Source organism: Mycteria americana, chromosome 4, assembly GCF_035582795.1.
Source record: "Mycteria americana isolate JAX WOST 10 ecotype Jacksonville Zoo and Gardens chromosome 4, USCA_MyAme_1.0, whole genome shotgun sequence".
Taxonomy (NCBI): Eukaryota; Metazoa; Chordata; class Aves; order Ciconiiformes; family Ciconiidae; genus Mycteria; species Mycteria americana.
In genome coordinates, this window is record NC_134368.1 from 13,074,332 (window position 1) to 13,095,518 (window position 21,187).

At 40.4% G+C, this 21,187-nt stretch overlaps 1 protein-coding gene across 5 annotated transcripts in view; it reads left to right on the plus strand.

Annotated features, from left to right (window-relative positions):
* ABLIM2 (actin binding LIM protein family member 2) overlaps positions 1-21,187 on the plus strand; it is a 185,357-nt gene that overhangs the window by 77,314 nt on the left and 86,856 nt on the right. For all 5 annotated transcript variants that reach the window (XM_075499695.1, XM_075499693.1, XM_075499694.1 and 2 more), the window contains exons 7-8: positions 16,222-16,309; positions 19,607-19,665. In XM_075499695.1, coding sequence (XP_075355810.1) covers positions 16,222-16,309; positions 19,607-19,665 — 147 coding nt within the window. The remainder of the gene's footprint in view (positions 1-16,221; positions 16,310-19,606; positions 19,666-21,187) is intronic.

Consider the following 21,187-nt stretch of genomic DNA (forward strand, 5'->3'; position numbering starts at 1 on the left):
TTTCTCTACTGACTCTTGGCTTTACAATATTGTGTTTTTCTGTCCTGGTTCTTGCCTTGAAATGTCTGTACAAAAATACTCCTTTTATTTGGTAGTATTTTACCTGCAATATGGTTAAACAATAGCATGTGATGTGATGTGATGTGATGTGATGTGATGTGATGTGATGTGATGTGATTAAGAACTGAGTCCTTCCTGTCTCTGGGGATGATGAAAAGAAAAAAAAGTTAAAAAGATTTGCATAGTAACAGTGCTGAGTTGGATTTGTGGGACCTGGGGGCACATGTGGCTGTATCTGTTTCTTCTAACTGCTTGGTGACAGCGTACTGAACAGGAGGAGAGTTCCTTGTTTTTATTATAGATGGACCAATAACAAACTCGAGAAAAGTTAATTCTTTAAAGCTGTTGTAGGAATTTTACCATGACGGGTTACATCTGTCATTGTAGTTCTAGGTGATGTTTTCCGTTAGTGCATGTGTGTCCCCCTCCTCTCCCCTTCCCCAGTGTTGCTCTGATGACAGTGCTGTAGCACTGATTCTCTGCTTACTTTGGTACTGGTGCAGGCTGGGAGCGACTTTGATTGAAGCCTGTGGTATATAACTGTGGAAAAAGTACTGATGCAAGATTCTGAAACCTTTTTAAAAAAAAGATGAGGAGAAAGGACTTTTGCTATCTGTAAAAGCACAGCAGTGTCATATAGTGTCACTGTCAAATAGGAAAGATAGGATGAAGTTAGTGTGAAGCGGGCAATGGATTTGAACAGATACAATGATATTTAATGTCTGGAGGCTTGCTAGAACAATCTGGAAACTTTATGGTCTATAACCTTTTTTCCATGAGATTGTATAAAAGAATTTCGGTTTTTGTGTGCAACAAAACTAATGAAGCTTGAATATGGGTGAATGTCCTATGTCCTAGCATTCTGCTGTCACGATAGGTCCTGTTCCTCGTGACATCTCCCAAAATACCTGCTCCCATTCCCTCTGTTTCCCTGTGAAATATCTTGAGAGCTTTCTTTACGTTTCCACTGCCTGTTTGCATGGTCAAGAGGTGACACAGTGTGAGGCTCCTTCCATGGTGATCAGCCTGTGATTTCCCTGAGCTCTGTAAGGGGTTACTTTAAATGGCCGTTGAGTTTCAGTGTTGACCGTGGAGAGCAGTCAGATGAAGAGGTAGCACACACACCTCATTTCATTAGGAAGCTGGACTAAAAGTCATGACCTAAGCAAACAGATTTGAAAGAACGCAGAGACCGTATCCATAGGTGACACGGTTAAGTCATTTGCTGTTGGTCTGCAGCAGATGGACTTGTTCGAAAGGCTTGGAATTGGGGCTGATTCTTCTGTCTGTCCGGTATCAAACTCAGTGTGTGTTTGGCACTGGCCAGCTTGCTGGTATGTTTGTGTATCTCCTGGTCAGGAGGACAGAAAGAGAAAAAGTAGCCATGGCTGCTTTTTGTTGCAAGAGGTATTTTTTGTGGAATTGTCTGGAATCCTGAAACATTTTTCAAAATTTCAGTATTTCTTTTTACCATCTTGAATATAATCTGGAGATGCACAGAAATAATAGGGCAAATTGCTATTAAAGTGGGGGAAAATCTTGACAGCGATAGTTATTAGGCAGAGGAATAGTCTCCCAAGGGAGCTGCTGGAAGCTATGACTTAGATCGTGTTAAAACAAGATTGGACAAGGCACTGGAAAATCTACATTAGGACACAGTCCTGCAATGACAAAGGGAGGGACTATATGACCTAATAGGATTTTTTCCATCTCTGATTTCTGTGATAATGTCAGGACAGCTGCTTCCACAATTATTCCGTGCCCAGATTTTATAATGTTGTCTCCCTTTCCAACACTTGTTCGTTTTAAAGTGTTTATTCAGCAGAGGAGGAAGGGAGAGTCAACTAGTGTGAGTTACTGATAACTTATAAAAATACGGCTGTTTTTGTAGGTTGCCAGCCAAATACAATGATGATTTAGTTACTTAAATTCTTCCTTCAGCCCATTTGCTGAGGGCCAGATTAATTCCATGTAGTAAATGGGCTTAAACACAGCATAGCTCTGTTTATAATTCCTTTCTTGTTTCTTTCTTTCCCTCCAGTCCACCTTGGCTTGCCCCAGTCTCCCAGGGAACTTGTACTGGAAAAGCTACAAAAGGGGCTGAGCAGCTAATTTACGGAGACCATAAATTCTCCTATTGCTTTTAAAGGCAACAGTTTTGCTGTTCTTTTTACAAAAACCCTGCCCACTAATGCTTTTATGGCCAAGGTTTGCTTTGCTCGTGAAGCACGCAGAGTACTGTTTAATGCAACATCAGTCCTCTCCTAGAAATTGCTATGTTTTATCCCTGACCATATATATTGATCAACCTACCATCTTAAATGGTGAGCAAGAGGTAGCTGGAGTTTACATTACAGTTTGACTTAAAATGCAGTGTGACTGGAAACCTTCAGGGAGGAAAAGGGTTTATTTTAGTGCTTATTCTATAGCTCTGTTCCCAATCCAGCAATAGCTAAAATCATGCAATAACAATGAAAATAAACACGTTTTAAAATAACAAGCTGTGGATTTTTATAACCAGCCATTTCCCTTTTGTCATGTTGCAATCTATTTCTCTGCATTTGGCACTAAAAATATTTTTTCTCTCTTTTTCTGTCACAAGCAGTTATTTATTAATTAAAATCGCAACTTGTGCTAATGAGCATATCATAAAAATAGACAAAATAAGTGTAATTGCCTTTTTGCTAAAAATATACTATATTTTGCATGATAATTCAGAGACTGATACAAACCCCTTTCAATCAAGAAAACACTTTCCATTTGTTTCATGATCTTTAATCAGTCTTCTAGCTGTGTTTTGCTCGGAGGAGGCAGAGGAGGGTTGCCTGCCTCCCGGTCCTTCCCACACGACAAGCCGTGCAGAGGCTTGGAAGGCTGTTGAGGTGTGTGGAGGAGCTGTGTGACAGCCAGTGACTCCTGGTCCCCTCCTGGGGAACATGCCTGGGTTTCCTTAGCACCGATATTTCGAAACTTAATTCCAGCAAACTCTCAATTTGTAAGTGGTCTCTGTTGTCTTGGTTTCAGCTGGGATAGTGTTTATTTTCTTCCTAGTAGCTGGTATAGTGCTGTGTTTCGGATTTAGTATGAGAATAATGTTGACAACTGAAGCTAAACCACGACACTGTATAGCTATTAACTCTTCTGATACAGATTGATTTTTAGCTTTTTCAATCTTCTCCCCTTTAATTGAACTCTAAGGAGAATTTATGTCTTAGTTCCTCCCAACTTTTGTTTTGCGAAACTGAATGAGCGAAATTCTCCTCTGCTCATAAAGTCAGCTCTAGGCCCTTCTAGTGATGCTGGTGGACCTTCTCACCGTCTATTCCCAGCTGGAACCACCAATGTCCATCTCAGCATGGATGGACATTGCACTCCAGATGATGCCTCACCACTGCCTTGTGCAGTGATAGTAACCCCTTCCACAGTTTCTAAAGAAAGTACTTTCCCTGGTATATCTCACACTGAGTATGAGAGAAAAACTCACACACAGGTTTTTTTCTGTGGCTTCGTTAACATAGCCTGTAGCAAGATACAACTTGGCGGGGCCGTTTCTCTTCATCTGCTGTTTCAGCTAATGATGTTGTTAGAGGAACCTTTCATATCCAAAGATAACCTCCTGGGGAAGTTTTGATGGCAAACGCAGTATAGGCTGTGAGGGGATCAGGTATGATCGGACCTGATCCTTGGATAGTTGCCTTGGATAGGCAACTGCAGCCCAGTGATGGCCAGGCTTAGTTGCCTCTTAGCAGGCCTCCACGACCAACTGTACTGGTAGCTGATGAACAAGCTGGATCACCGCTGCTACTTGCTGGTGTTTTGAATTTCATGTGAATAAAAGTTGACAGTGTAGCACATTGGAAGTTATGCTTTTGGAAAGGTCTCTTGGGGCTCATTTACATGCAACCCAACTGCTTCTGTAAGCACTGAGGGGTGTTTTCAGCACTTGACTAGACTTCTGTCTACAGCTGTCCTGTGATTTACAGCTACACGGCTGTGGTGTAAATGTGTCCTACAAGTGCTGGTGAAAACGGCTGTATCACTTACGAAACATAAAGATGGGTCTAGCTACTGTATCTGACATCCTAACATGGCAGCATGGCACTCGGTATATGTGGGAGAAGAAAGGGTTAACATTTTTCTGGTTTACATGTATATGCAAGTGTCTAGAAAAGCATAATCAATATATATTTTTTTAAATCTATTAATCATAACTGTATGTTACTTTAAAATAAGGGAACAAATGCGATAGGCACTAGACAGGAATGAGACTAGAAATGTCTATTATTTAGATGTCAATTAAATGCCACTTATACCTCAGTGACTTATTAATTAAAACATGAACCTTATTTTTTTCATTTTTGTAGTTTGTTCTTTGCTTTGCCCTAGTGTTGAGCTGCTTTTTGTTTGCAGCCACATCTACTTTGTAAATCAATTGCCTTTCCCTTTGCAAAAGTCTCATATAGCAGAGAGACGAGACTAATTCTTTACAGCAGGGTGTACAAATTTCTGCCTGCAGTGTGGAAGAATGGTTCATTCTGAAATGTCTGTTACCCTGCTGTTTCGCTAACAACAAAACCTAGTGATGTGTGAAAGGTACTTGAGCAGCTTATAATATAGGCATTAATACTGAAACGTGCAATAAAAGCGGCTCCATCTATAGAAAGGAAGGGTTTCCAGTAGCATGGGCAGCCTTGCGAAGGCTGTCAGAGCAGCAAAAGGATCCAAGTGCCAAGTACTAATCTTCAGTTAGAAACTGCTCTCTACGCCAGTTTTCTCCCATCACAAGAGAAGAAGGAAAACTGTTGGAAAGATACATCTTAATAAATCAGCATTAGCTCTTGCAAAAGGAAACCATCTAAGGTAGGAAACATTAACTAGCACTTCCAATGCATAGTGTTTGCAGGGATGCAAGGCATTTTGCAGCTTGAGAACGGTCTCTGTTTTGGTGCCACTTGCATTCGTCTGGGGCTGCTGGTTTGCAAAGGCAGGTTAATCATCGTGCATAGTGTCTGCACTTGGCTGGGTAAGTGTTAATTGACAGTTGACTTAGACTTTGCTTTAAAACAGGCATCATTAAAAATACTATCAACAAGCATATAAATAGCAATGCAAATGTTTTTGACCTTAGCTTTTAGCCTTTTCTGTAGCCCAGTTGTATTGTTTCAGATACATTCACCTTATCTTTCTCCCACCCTCATCCTTTCCCTTTTTCAACCACCTCTTCTGTGCAGAAAGAGATACAGAGCTACACCTATCCATATTTATTATCTGAACTGTTAAAAACTCATAATTGTTGACATGTCAGGAAAAAATAGTACATATTAAAAGGAACTGTTTGCATAGTTTTTACCCTGTAAATCAGTTTTTAGGTTTATTGAGGAAGAGCACTGAGTAGCATTTGGTGATAGCTTAAGCCTGTTACATTTTTACCAAAGTAAGGGGGGTTCTGCAAGCTATTTCTGAATAGCACGAAAGAGAAGTTCAGAATTTGAGGGAAACTGCTTGATAGGGAAGAAAGAATGACTATTGCAGGTTTTGTGGTTTTTTTCAGTTGTTTGCTTGCTTTTCTGTTGAGGATTTCTCTCGTATGTATGGAAAGTCCCCAGTAGTGCTGCTGTGCGTTTGTGCCTGTGTGGATTTGTACGTGTTAGAGTTTTAGTGCATAGTTTGACTCTTGAGCCTGGCAGACAGGTAAATGGTGTCCACTGCCTTCTCCCATTATGCAAAAATGTAGTACCAGTTAACTATCTTAAACCATCTTAACTGATTAATTAAAGCATCAAAGCAGTGATTCCAGTAGTCACCCTGATAACTTCTGAGCCTCAGACACAAACAGCATACAGTATGCCAGTTACAATGCCTTTTTAAGCGATGTGTTGCTGTGGCGATGCATTATTATCTAGTACTATTTGCTGGCATTAGAATATTTTGACAACGTGAAACGTTGCACTTTTTGGACGTCTTCAGTTCCTCATCCTATTACTTTGCACAATTTCATTCATTTCTGGAGGTCTTCTGACTCAGGCCTTGGGCATGCAGCGGTCAGCCAGACCACCGCTCTGCAGTGCCCTGTACCTGCCCATGATCCAGCCCACAGCACAAGTGTCTCCTTCCAGCTCTCTCCCGTAACCATGGCAGTGGTGCAGCAGTAAGTGCACTTAGTGACAATTGGCTTTGTTGATAAAGTATCTGCAGGATGCTCTGGTCCATGTGACAACAGCTCAGTGTGTCTGCTAATAGCAGGAAAGCAGCCTTTAAAAAAAAATCTTTTAAGATTTTTCATCCTGCCAACCTTCAGCATTTCTTGTGCTTCTTCAAATTTCTTTTTTCCCCCCAAAGTAAGAACTTCTGAATGGTACCTTGAACTGGAAATGTGTGGATGAGTCTGAAAGTAGCAACTTTCTACTTCCAGGAAGGACTGTTAATGTCAGTTCTGCATATGACAGCAGCATTTCCAGTCCCAACTAAACTTGGGGATCCAAACTATCAGTCCTTATTCAGGCACAGAATGAGAGACGGCTTCTGTCCTCAGATGGTTGCAGCCTGGATCACCACGACCAGTGTGAAAAGAGCTGATAAATCATGCTGCCTCTCCAGGGCTGTTCAGTGTTGGCTGCAGCTTCATTCTTCCCATCTGAAACGGGTGGGCTAAATCCACAGCTGCAAAGTCAAAAAGGAAGGGGAAGATGTCTGCAAGTCATCTTCCTCCTTCTTTGCTCCCTCTCCCCTATCAAGGGATGGCAGAAGTGAGAGCCAGCTGCAGCTTGTCTTGGCCTGTAAGTGGGTTTTAAGGAGTGGGAGAGGAAAGTGGAAAAGAAATGAAGGAGGTTGTTGAGCAAACGGAAAACAGAAGCCTCTTCCAGTCTCAGTGGGTGGCAAGAAAAATTTGCAAAGCTGAGAAGAAAGAGACAAAAGGGGCAGATCACTCATCGCATAACAAAGCAACTGAGTGCAAAATCAGTGATTTTAGGCATGACAGACCATTTTGGTTTACAAGATCATGTACCAAATTCTGTAGAAAAAATGCACTATTGGCCTTTTGCAGCTTTTGCCTGACTGTGGCAGGGCTGAATTTGCTCCTGAGTCAGAACTTGTTTGCAGGTGTCACAGAATGAGATTACAGTTATAATAGTGCTGATTTTTCTTTCTAGTCTTTCTTTTTCTTAATTATTACCTTTAGGGTTTTTAAATTATGTTTTTATTTCTCCCGCAAGCATTAGAAACTTCTCCTTCTGAGAGTCCAGTATATAGTAAGTTACTATCATTCTGAAATAAACGTCCCCATTGGTACATTCGATCTGCACTTTATACCTGGAAGAATAAAGAGTGTGTGGGAGGCAGTAAAAATGACTCAAATGTGGGTGGGAAGTCTCAAGGCTCTGCAAAGGGATGAGCCAGAACCAAGACAATATGAAATAACCGTACATGTGAGACAGCTAAAGCTGTAAGTAATGCTGCAGGTGCATGTATTGAACATTTCACATGACTGTTTCTTGGCATCTAGTGGGATGATAAATGAATCCAGCAAGGAGAAGATGAGGAGAAGGATTGATTCAAAACATTACACTACATTTACGCTGGTGTAAACCCTGTTGAAAACGGTTCATTTGCCCTGGCACACTGCTGAAGTGACTCAGTGGTGAGTCAGGTCCGCTGTGACTAAGAGAATTAGTAAGAGTTTTCTTCCACATAATTCTCTCTTTGTGTCCTGGCTCTCACACTTTTCTGTTCTCGGCACTGTTGTATAACATAAGCAATAGCTGTTTTGCCAAATACCTCTGCCTTGATAATGTTGCCTGTCCCTTCGTACCCAGTAGATGACATGACAGTTGTTTACTAACTTAACCAGTTCTTCTGTAACGTATGCAAAACTCTAGCTTTGCTAGAAATGTGAATGGAGATTTTATGTGGTTACACTTAAAGCTGGTGACTGAGCACAGTCTTCTACTCCAAGCAGCAAAGGTTATCTGATTTTATGAATATCATCACTATTTTGAAAATACCCCGTAGAATCCAGTTTGCAGAGCAAGTATAGTCCACATAACAAATATGCCACTACGTGGATGCAATGGCAGAGTTATGAGTGTGTGGCCATTGAACAACACTTGATGGTACCGTGCTGTGCACCTTCTCCAGGGTACTCTTGAGATAAAGACAGAAGGACAAACATCTGGGCCCTAGATTTTTCACAGCCTTTAGGATTAAACCCACATCACACAACCTCATGTTCAAGCACTGGCCAAGAACGAGAGGGTTATATTACCAGGTGGGAATAAGCAAGAACAACCCCTGATTTCAGCCTAGTAGGTGGAATAACTTGATAGGAAGATTTTCTGGGCCAGTTTTGTGCTGTTAGGTCAGAGAGTTTTTCAATCTGGTTCTGGGAGCAGGAACTAGAATCTTAGTTCAGCCAAAGTCAGAGAACTGCTTTTCCTTAGAGAAATTGTGAATTTACCTCCATAAATCAGTGCAGTGTCTGGTTGGGCCATTTAAAGTTGAAATGCTGTATCTCATTCAAAAACTTTATTAAATTTCATAAAGATAAATATCTGGAGTTCCTTTTTATACCTGTATTTCATTATCAGTTTCCTGTACATTTCCGCCACCTAAGAAAAAGAACAGTTCATTCACATAATAGTTTAATACCCCAGTAGAAACAGTCATTTGGGGAATGAATGAGGAAGTATAAACAGGATGAATTAAATATCGACTAAAGGAGTTCAGTGTTTTCCACCTAAAAAAGGATTTGCATACTCTGAAAAAATTTCCCAGTGAAGGTATGTACTCCTCAATGCTGAATTTAAAATGCTAGTTAATGAATTTCCCTTACCCAGTGCTAAGATGTTTTTCTCCCCAGATCTACTCATATGAATCCATGGACATAAGCTGAAAGTGGTAGGGAATTCATTTATCAAGGATTTATGTCTTGATTTCATGTTCTGTTTCAGTATAACGTACATCAAGCACATCTTGATTTATTTTGATGTCTTATATTCAGTTATAAGTGCTTGGAGATGCATATGGATATCTGGGGTCCTGGTGGGCAGTCGGCTAAACCTGAGAGCAGTGTGCCCTGGCAGCGATGAAGGCCACCAGCATAGAGGGCAGTTTCAACAGGAACACAACCAGTTGATTGAAGATACCCCCTTTTACTGAGCGGTTGGAAGACCACATGTAGGATTGTGCCCTCCCATACCAAAAGATGCTGATTAACTGAAACTAGTTCAGTGGAGGGTGACTATGATAGCTGAGGGGCTGGAGCACATCTCCTGTGAGAAGATGCTCAGGGAGCTCGACTTGTCCAGCCTGGACGAGTGATAGCTTCGGGAGGACCTAATAGCAGCATTACCATACCTACAAGGAGGCCTTCAAGGGTGTGGAGACAAGCTCCTTACGGAGGTGCATGGTGGGAGAGCAGGAGACAACTATCATAAATTGAAAGAGGGGAAGTTCTGACTGGATAAAAAGAAGGAAAAAAAAAATCACTGTAAGGATAACTAAGCTCTGGAGCAGTCTGCCCAGAGCTTGTGCAGTGTCCATCATTGGACATTTTCTGGACATCACTGGAGATCTGACTGGACAAATACCTGAGCAGACTAGTCTGAATTGAACATCAACCCTGCTTCGAGCAGGAGGTTGGATTAGATGACCTCCTGAGGTCCTTTCCAACCTGAATTATTCTATCATTCTGTGGTGCACTTGCACACTTCCTGACTTCAGACTGAATTATATTTCTACTATTATCTGTATTACAAAGTGCACCTGAAGAAATCTCAGTGCTCTTTAATGAATGAATGTCAATGTCCATGTGAATGAAAAGTATTCAGGAAATGGAGACAAAGTATAGAAAAGAGAATAATTTATTGTCTAATTGAAGTTTTAAACTTCTGCCCATCACTACAGTACCTAAGTATTTTTCCCCTTCGCATCCCAAAACTCCCTTCCACTTAAACAGATAACAGCAGTCAAGTCTTATGTCTTTCATAAGAGCTTTAGTCCTTCATTTCAGGGTGAGAAGCTGCCTGATGGAAAGGCTTCTTGATTGTCATTGGTTTTGTGCTTTATTCTGTTTCCCTTTGCTTGAACAGGTGCTTGTCTGGTGATGACCCAACTCTCCGACAAATTTGTTCCATGTGAAAAGCTTTTAACTAAGAATGCTTTATACCAGTCTTCTGTTGGCTTTGTTTCTGGGTCAGGCAACTGCACCATGCCTTGGCATACCAGCAGGCTCAGTGTTTTGTAGGCTGACTTCCATTATCTTTGTTCAGGATAGGATACAGTTAGAACTTCACTCAGAGATTTTAGAGTATGAGGATGGCAGGATTTGGACCTACCTCAAATAGATAACACTCAGTGGTAATCAGGCACTATTACAGCAACCTAATATACCCTTAAAATGGAAAATATTCTTTGATATGATTGAATCATTGAAGCAGTCTAACCTTTTCTCAGTTCCACAAATTCTTTACTCCCAGCAGTAAAAGATGTCCATTACTACTGTGCAATTTGATAACGAGATAGACTTTTTAAACTTTTTTTTTTTTTCCCCCAGGAAAAAGTTTACTGAAAACTTTTCATTCTCAGGAAAGGAACGAAATAGTTACAAGTTTATTTAACACATTAAATGATTTTGTCTACTTTCTTTCTTCCCTCTAAATAGGAGAGATATGGATTTGATGGGTGTACTGTTCGGTGGATGAGGAATTGGTTGGATGGTCCTATCCAGAGGGTAGTGGTCAACAGCACAATGTCCAGATGGAGATCAGTGACGAGTGGTGTCCCTCAGGGGTCCATATTGGGACCAGTAATGTTTAATATCTTCATCAGTGACACAGACAGTGGGATTGAGTGCACCTTCAGCAAGTTTGCAGATTACACCAAGCTGAGTGATGCGGTTGACATGCCTTAGGGATGGGATGCCATCCAGAGGGACCTGGACAAGCTCGAGAAAGTGGGCCCATGTGAACCTCATGAGGTTCAACTAGGCCAAGTGCAAGGTCTTGCACCTGGGTTGGGGCAACAGCCGGTATCAGTACAGGCTGAGGAATGAAGGGATTGAGAGCAGCCCTGCAGGGAAGGACTTGGGGTACTGGTGGATGAAAAGCTGGACATGAGCCGTAGTGTGCGCTCGCAGCCCAGAAGGCCAACCGTGTCCTGGGCTGCATCAAAAGAAGCGTGGCCAGCAGGTCGAGGGAGGTGATTCTGCCCGTCTACTCTGCTCTAATGAGACCCCACCTGCAGTACTGCGTCCAGCTCTGGAGCGCTCAGCACAGGAAAGACACAGACCTATTGGAGCAGGTCCAGAGGAGGGCCACAAAAATGATCAGGCGGATGGAACATCTCTCCTATGAAGAAAGGCTGAGAGAGTTGGGGTTGTTCAGCCTGGAGAAGAGAAGGCTTTAGGAAGACCTTTCAGTAAAGGGGGCTTATAATAAAGATGGGGACAAACTTTTTAGTAGAGCCTGTTGTGATAGGACAAGGGGTAATGGTTTTAAACTAAAAGAGGGTAGATTCAGACTAGATATAAGGAAGAAATTTTTTACAATGAGGGTGGTGAAACACTGGCACAGGTTGCCCAGAGAGGTGGTAGATGCCCCATCCCTGGAAACATTCAAGGTCAGGTTGGACGGGGCTCTGAGCGACCTGATCTAGTTGAAGATGTCCCTGCTCATTGCAGGGGGGTTGGACTAGATGACCTTTAAAGGTCCCTTCCAACCCAAACTATTCTATGATTTACTAGCTACTTTACTAAGTGAGTAATGCGGTGAGATAGGATGTGCTGGTGAGAGAATCATCAGAAATCTTGAGTCTTCTTTCCAGGACTCAGGTCGTGCTTTGAGCTCTAGGCTGCTCTGGTTCAGTCGCTCATGTGTCGCAGTTGTCGCTCATTGGCTGCAGTAAAAAATGACATCAATTACGCTCCTAGCAACGGCATGAGAGGCCAGACAAGCAATGTCATTGTGATAGAGTTACAATTATTTTACATACCATCTTTTATATATTCTATCACTTCGTCAGTTATTGCAGCCATAGCCAGAGAATGAGCAGAGGTTTTCGCTGAGCTGTCTGCAATAATGTAGTATATTTTTCCTGACTGATGACAGCTAATTTAAAACCCAACCTTAACTAGATAAGGTTATTCCTTCCGGTATGAATTACTCCAGTTTTGCTAGTGTTGCATGCTTCCCAGGCCTGGTGTTCAAACTGCTCTGCAGACTTTAGGATAACACCCATTACTGTCTTCAAATTGTGCTTTAAATTATATGATTCACATTTGTCACATCAGGTTCGTTCTTCTGTTATCTAGTTCAAGCCCTGAAGTTATGAGAAATGAGAAAAGGTGGTTGTGTGTACTTTGTTGCAGAGCTTTCTTGTCCTGTTTTAAGTGAAGCATGGGTTTACTTGTCAATGTGCTGTGGGACATGTAGCAGCAGTGCGGTGCCCCTGATGCTTAGGGCAGGGCATGTGGGGAGGTCCTCGGCTCTGCTCGGAGAACGTTCCTCACGTTGGCCCAGCCCAGAAGGCTCTGCCTGCTGTGCAGAGGAGATTTACCATTCAAAGCGGTCCCTCATACCTAATTCATAATACTTTGTCTCAAGGTGTTAAGGACTGTTTTGACTCTACCTTTAAATTACATACCAAGGCTTTGATTTCCACAATCATGTGGAAACCTGGTGTAGTCACTTGAAGAGAAATTAAACTGTTGGTAGTGTGCTCTGTTCCTAAGGACATGCTTTGCTATTCAGGTTTGAGGAAATCTCAGTTGAGAATTAATCTTTAAATTGATCTTCATAATAATAATATCTTCACGTCTGGATGCCTGGCACAAAGACCTGGTGGAGTCTTGAAGCAAATGTAGGATATTGAGAAGGTTTCTTACAATCTACCACTTGAACCGTAAGAGATCTTTCAGAGATGAATGTCACTTCTTTTGTGCTCTCTGTGTGTTGATATTTTATTAAACACTGAGACAACAATCTGTCAAACTAAGTTTTCAAACTGTGCAAAGAAGAAGTAACCATATGGTTAAGAATTTGTTTGCTGCATTAAACTCCCTCACATCAATATAACCAAGAAAAGAAAAAATAATGAGGCCATCATTACAACTGAACCGAAAACACAAAACAGTTGCTGCCCTAAGCTTGTAAAATTTCTGGGTTCTGCTGGAACCAATTGTTCATCTATGAGATGAAGCCTCTGAAATAGTCTGAAGAGAGAGGAGGAAGGGACACTGATGAAAGTCTTCTTGGCACAAATGCAAGTGGGGTTATAGTTCGCATTCAGACCCAACACACCCAGGTCTGAATATAATTTATGGTATCTAGTCAGGCTAACTGTATAAACATACCAGGGAATATTATTAGTTAATTCCTGTGTCAAGTCCCTAGCCTCAGATTCACCTATCACCTCTCCTTTAGAAAGATGGTGTAATCTGTTTTAAATACTTACAGTGATGAAGAGTCTGCCATGCCTCATCTTCTGTGCTTTGGTTAGAATAGGGACATCATAAAAAAATTTTTAAAAGGTGGAACAAAGAAGACTGTCAGCACTTAGAGTTATATGAAGAGTTTGAGTATTGTCCCATTTTAACTCAGAGGTAATTATGCAAAATCCATTGGAGTTATGCTGGTGTGAGCATCAACAAAAGGATCACTAGACCTTTTCCCCCTGATTTTTCTGTTACAATTGTATCTAAGTTATAAAAAGAGGTCTCTTTGTGCCATTCTACAGCTAGTTGATATTACTTACTCTACAGAGTGAATTAAAATGATGTATTTGGTTGTGCTGTTAAATTTAGGGAAATAGATTTTATTCTGTGATGCATCCAGGTTATCTGAGAATGTGTTCTGACAGTTTATTTTGGCAAAGGAGTAATTGAATTCCCCTAGAGAGTGTTAGCCTGGGAATTGTATCAGCTGTGCTAAATCAATTGAATTATTGAGGCTATGCATTGCATTAGCAATGCTTGTGCAGTACAAATCTTCCAAGGGAAATTCTATTTCTTTTCAGCTTGATATTCCAAATTTAAGTTTATCTCGTGATTGTTATATAACCTTCTGTGCTTAAACACCTGCACACAGTCAAGCAATTGTAAATCTGAAGCTTAAACCCAGTACTGATACTTCATGGTCTGATACTTTAAGGTGTCAACACAGGTAGTAGTGACCATCTTCCATGTCTGAAGTTGCAGAAATCATCCAGTCATCTAGAAATCATCTGCACAAATGACACCATAAAAAGAAGAGTGAACTGGAACAAAACTGTTTTCAAAATGGCAATTCTGATGGGATGCGTTGCTCTTCCTTATTGCTGATTTAAAATACAGCAATAGGTTTTCAGGGGTGAACCAAGTTAACACTGATGAAGTAAAACCAGAGATTCTTTAACCTAAATTTATCACACTCCTGTATTTGATATTGTGAATGGCACAATAGCCCCCAGACACAGATTATGTTCTTTAGTATAAATACCTCTGAAGGCTTTGACATTCAGTCAATGAAAAAGAGTAAGACAAGTCATCCCTGTAGTAACAGTGTTATATTTCTAGAGTAATAGAAGGGGGATTTACAGTGCAGTGCTGTGAGAGCATATTTACATGCTGAAGACAGCGGGGCAATACTTGATAGAAATTTCTTAAAGGTACACTCAATGCCCTTTCAACCTTTTCCAGATAAACAGGTTATGAGACGTTCTACGTGGACCAAAATTTGCTTATTTTTAACCACAGGAGAACTTCTACTGAAGTCAGATTTAGCTTAATTTTAAGTTATACTTGGTTTACCTTAGCTTTAGAGTTACTTGGTCTCCTCGCTTTTGTTCATAATGGAAGTGGCATTGACCTTAAGCCACTTAAACCATGGGCCATTCTGTCTATCACAGAAGAGTGTGGGACCAAAGAGGAAGAAGGAGGTACCAAGATTTGGCTTTCAGTTCTGTAGGGATTTTGAAGAGTGAGGAGTGCTGGGAGCATGCGCAAGAGCTGGCTTTGGGCTGTTGAAATCTGTTTTGTGAGTGTCATCTGAAAGATGGGGTAGGGGTGCAGGTTGGAGGGGCTGGCCGGCATCGTTCACGCAGAAAGCACAACTCCCTGAATGCTATTTTTGTCACTGGCTCAAGCCAACATTGCCTTGTGGTGCTGCTGTCCTTGCCTGTGGGAACTAGAGCTAACAAGTTTGCCCACAGTTGGCCATAGAATTGAATTTTGGCCAAGCTACCAAAATTGAGTCCTGCATACATCCCGTGATCCAAGAATCTTGGCTTTCTTTTCTGATAGTCATTTGAGGTTAACTTCACCCTTGTCTCTGTTACACATTGACATAGACAAGCCCTTGCTCCTTTTAGCAGGTAGATGTCTCCTCTTGAAAAACACACTGAGGTCAATGGTGGAACAGTTTAAATTAATGGAGTTATAAGGTAATTGGAAATTTAAATTTATGAAAATTGATGAGTTACCAAGCTGTTCTGAGCAAATTTAGGGCTCAGTCCTATTCTCATTCCAATCAATGAAAATGGTGGTATTAAATTGCAAGGATTAATCTCAGAACAATTGGCAAAGCTCCTGGCTTGCCTACGTGAGGGATTTAATGCACAGTACCCAAAAGGGGCAGCTCTGAACTTACAGTCCTGTAGGCACACCACACACGATCCTCATGGAAACCCTTTAGTACCCGTTACCTGCAAGCCACTTTCAAAGCAGATACAAACATTCCTTGAACAAGATGGTTCTTGCTGTGCATTAAGAGTATATGTTCAGTGGGATCATGAAGAACATACAGTGAATTGCAAATGCGTGCTCAAGGTTATGACCTCCAACTTCCTTCTGCAGGTGAGTCCTAAGCTACCTTGCACTTGGTGCACAGCATAGTTGTCTACAGGGAAAATGTGTTCGCTGTATAGAATTGTATGCATTCTGTAAATTCAGAGACTTAACTATTGCACATTAACTTTTTTTTGTGTAGGCAAGACCATAATTACATTTTCAATCATGAATTGTCTATAATCAAAAATAAGCATTGTGGTTGTAGGAGATTGTTGAGCTAATTGGCATTAACTAATTTATTCTAATTAGTCATGTTCTAGAGGATGAAAGAAAAACTCCTCATAGCGAAGCTGCTAAATTGATCAGTATACTTAATCATCTGTACCTTTTTTCCCAAACAGGCAGGAGAAAAACATTATCACCCAACGTGCGCACGATGCGTCAGGTGCAGTCAGATGTTTGCAGAAGGAGAAGAAATGTATCTTCAAGGTAAAAACAAACAAACAAACAAACAAAACTCCAGAACCAAACCAGTTACACTTGGCAGCATGGCCCTCTTGCCCATACCTGCTAGCATGGCTGAGCTGTTTTGCACATATTCTCACTTCATAACTACCAAAGGAAATGAAGAATGCAATGTGTAGGCTAAAGAAAAGCAAAACCAAACCCTTGTTGCTTCTTACTCACTATTACTTCTCTCTCAAATCCAATAGCAAGTGTGAATCACAGAAAGGGTGATTGGTAGCAGTTATTTCCTGCAGATGGAAGTACTTGACAGTGAAGATTATAACATTTTCCATTTACTAAAAAAATGTGAATTTTTCTGCAGTGATAAATAGTCCAGATGAAAGTTAACACACATATGGGACAGCAGGTTCCTAAGTCCAGTTGTGTACCCATTGCCCACTTGGGTACGAGGAGCAAATCCAAAGGTCCTTACCTGAATTCCCCTCAGTCAGACCTAACTGCCCTCAGAGGGTGGAGAAGAGGATGCCATGGAGCTGAAGCCCCTACCAGACAATATGCCTATACTTTATGCAGCCATAAGCTTGCATTGCTTAGGAGAAAGCTATGCAGGGAGAAGTTCAGTCTTTCTTGTCAGGGAATTTCAGTGGTAATAGAGAACAACTTGCTTAATAATTTATTCAATGGAAAAAAAAATTATTTAACATAGATATGAGCTAAAATCTGTATTTCATATGTAGCAACTTTTAGCTGTACTAAACTGATCAAAGAAAACAATGTCTACACAGTTAAATACAGGGTCAGACACCAGAGAAAATGAAGGCTTTTGCCTATGTCTTTGACTGGCAGTATCTTTTCAAAGGAAAACAGAAAAGAGAAGCTCAGTAGGATGTGGGAACTGCAAGGCTGGTATATTATCCTAAAATCACATGCTTGCCCAGATCTGTATTACAACTTTGCAATTGTCCAAAGTTTTCTAGAAGCATACTTTGAAATCATTCATTAAGCTGGAAAAGTTAGACTTTACTTAAAACACAACAGTGGTCTCAGTAAGATCTAATTATAATTTAGTACGTTATTTAAAATGACAATTTTATTGTCACTTTGGTTTGCAACAAGAACTAGCTCATTAAAGGACATAATGATCCTTGTCTGTGCTCATGGATTCTCCCTCAGGAGCCAGAAAATGCTGTGGTTCTTCCAATTGCAAATAGCTTAGCAGTACTAAAATCCCCTGGGAAATAAATGCTTTAAAAAAAAAAATAAAACTACAGATTTGTTTCTAGATTTCAAACCCTCTGAAACTGGGTTGCAAGGGAATCTTCTTTTTTAGTTCAGTTTGTTATAAGGGTGGATATTTGTTAGGTTTTGTGCTGATTTTTAGTTCAAATAATTGCAAAGTATGCTCAGGTCCTGCTAATTTGGACCCGTCATACTCCCTTCATTTTCTGATGCATGAAACATTCATACCAGCTTACAATCATACACTTTTTCTCTTCACATAAAGAGCAGTTTCCATTAGAAACTGGTGTTAACTTCATGAAAGCTCTGTGATTAGGTATTTGGACTGCCTGACCTGATGTGTTAGATAATAAAAAATGTCAGAGCCCAGGGTTTTATAACTTGTTCTTCATCCTCTTAATAAAATGCTGTAAAGTTCCTTTAGGTGATGCATGTTCCTTAGCAGAAATTGAGTCACCAGTGGTCTCAATTTCAGTGGTCTCAGCAGATGACTTTTGGGTGAAAGGACTCTTTTTCTTCTGTGTGAAAAAGTTTCCAGCCAGTTTTGCTTGACCACAGATAGGAGTAATTCAAAAAAAGTTGATCTAAATACTTCTTAAAACCATTGGGTAGATTTACATCAACTTATGGAGCAGTTGGGACAAACGCTTTCAGTGGGCAAGCTCAGACCCACTCATAATTGGAAGATAAATTAGCACTGAATGTAAAGGTGCTATAAAGATGTTTCTTAGTAGTTCAGTCCCAAAAAAGTGCAGTAACTTAGTAAACATAATTTATCCAGTCTGTACTTACAGATAGTCTTTTACTGGTTGAGTCTGTGTTCATCTGGGTTATTTTTGTGAAATAAATTCCAATGATCTCCATCTGTCTTCTGGGAAATAGACTTTCTGTTTCTATCTCGTTTCCAAGATCCACTGGTTAGAAAACTATCAAACTGCTGTGAAAACAAAGCATTTCCAATAAATCTTCTTGGTGCTCTCCACCCAGTACAAACATTAAATATTTGTAACACAAAAGTTCTCAACCTCCCATTTAGTCAGGCAGAAGTTGCAGTGCACTCACGTTATTCAGCTGTGCGGAGCTTTAGCTTGTGGCTCCTCTGAGCTCAGACTGACATAAACATAAATGTTCCTTTTAACTCTTAAAATTTACAAATAATTCTTTTATTTTATATAGTTACATGCATTCCACTTCCATTGAACACTGAATATTGAACATTGTGTTCAACTTTTTAAAAGGTTTTTTCTTTTCTTTGTGACTGATGCAAAACTACTAAGTTTCTTTCTCACGCTTATGGTTACTTGTCTCTCTGGAGTTCATAATTCTCTCTTCAGTACTTACATGCAGTAGAGAGTTGGTTCATTCTGTATTTCCTGCTTCCCTAGGATGGATATTCCCCTCAATTTATGCAGTTCTTTAGTATTTGACTTATGAGAGACAAACATATAGGAAGTGCAAGATCAGTACAGTGAATAATTCAGAAAGAAAGACTGGATTTTCAGCTAGTGTTAAATGCCACAATGCTATTCCATCCCATCACAGTGTGCTACTTAGTATGACCGGGGTCAAACTATTACGAGAGTATGTATAATAAGAGTACATGAAATTCTGACTACGTACAAGGAAAAAAAAAACTTTGCAATGAGCGTGGAACAGGTTGCCCAGAGATGCTGTGGGATCTTCTCCATTGGAGATATGCAGAACCCAACTGGGCACAGCCCTGAGCCGCCTGCTGTAATGGGACCGACTCTGAGTAGGAGGCTGGGCTGGAGGAGCTCCAGAGATCCCATATCACACTTCTTAGGACTCAAGTTTTGATGCTGATCTCACATATTGAAGTCCATGTAGACATCTGAGGTGCACCTAGTCTTTAATATGTATGCAGTCAGCCTCGCTGATACTGAGAAGTTATCAGTTTTAGCTTTGAAAGTATCCATGAAACAGTGACTGCAGTGGAATCAGTCAGTGTGCTGTGTCTTATAAAACCTCATAGGAAGGTTTAATAAGGTTCTTATTTTAAACCTTTTAAGGTTCTTATTGGAGAACTGAATTAAGCAGAACTTTAAATTTACTTTCCAGGTACATCTATTTGGCATCCGGTTTGTAGACAGGCTGCAAAGGCTGAAGAAAAAAACAAGGTAAAAATACCTTATTTTTACCCAGTGTTGTTCCATTGTCATATTATTCTCTATCCCTTTTTTTGCAGCAGGCATGGAGGGAAGGATTTGGAATTTTTTCACTACTGTAATTTTAAATTTTAAATGACAGAAATCTAGTAGGTTAATGTAATGCAATAAGGTACTATAAATATTCTGCTTTTACTTAGTGATTAAAGCTACAACTTCAGGAGAATGCTGACCTAAGAGTTATATGTATAAGCTGAATAAGGAAAAATGTGAAAATATGAGTAAGAAAAAAAAGTTAATTTTTAACTTCTGTCTGATTATGATGTGATCAGTGCATGACCTCTTCTCTTTTTATGTGGCTCTGCACTTAAAAGATCAGAGGACTTTCACTGTATTTGTTTTTACAAAAAAATTTCTCCTTGGAATTTCTTTTTTATTATTTGTTTGTAAAATGTTGGCAAGCCAGCCCCAACTTAATTTAATCTCTGGGTTTAAGTACCTCCTTAAGTTGGATGATTTGTGCATCTGTCTGTGTGCAAGAGGAAAAGGGGGGAGTTCTGGCAACTTTAATAATTACAAGGTTAGCAGATGAATAAGCTGCCCCTAGGAGATGAAGAATTAATCTGTAGCTGGGGAAATGATCTCTCTGAAGTGGTGGGACTGAGATGCAACTATCTCATTTAACGCGGAGGCCAAGTATGGGGTTTTTCAGTTCTGCTGTTCTCTGATGCTCCAAGTGGTATCCTCGTACCCTTGTACCCTGGTATCCCCGTTCGTAAGAGCTCTGCTTTGATTCCTGGAGGCTTGGATGCAAGGCACATGGGACAAGTCAGAACAGCAGGCAGCAGCTATAAAAAGAGTGTTTACAAATCTGGTGTGGTAGCAAGTGCAACTTTGACTAAATTACAGTTTTGAAAAAAAAATTGGTTTGGGCTTTACCCTGAAGGATCTCGGCTGTATTTTTTGTACCCGTGTGTTTGGGAAGCGATTGCTCTGGTATTCTTCATGGCGAGCTCTGAAAATGGCATAAGTAGTATTTCAGTATAAAATGTATTGTTTAATACATGTGTATTTAAAATTGTCAAAATACTTTAGTGAGTGTTATTGGTTCAGCCTAATATTATTAAGCAGTATTTCAGGCTTCCTAAGGATTTTATTCTGGCTGAGTAGCTGAAATTACAAGGCTAAAACCCCATGTAATTTATTGAAAATGTAGTAGGGTTTGGGGTTCTTTTCCCCTCCTTCAAAGAAAGACAGCGGACAAGGTTGTACTAGACTCCTACTTGGCTGCCTTTTCCTCACAAAGAAAGAGTACTTGTAAGATATTGTGTAAAGGCTGACTCATTTATAACACATCTCTCCTGAGTGCTGGGAGTCTGCCCCTTCCCCAGCAGAGAGGAAGACATCTGTATCTGAAAGTCAGTGGGAGTTTTGTATAAGTAGGAAAAAAAACCAGAATGGAGCTCAAAGAATTTTTCCAAGTCTAGTCATTTTCCCTTTTCTTTGGGTTTTTCCTCTTTTTTTGGTCTTTACA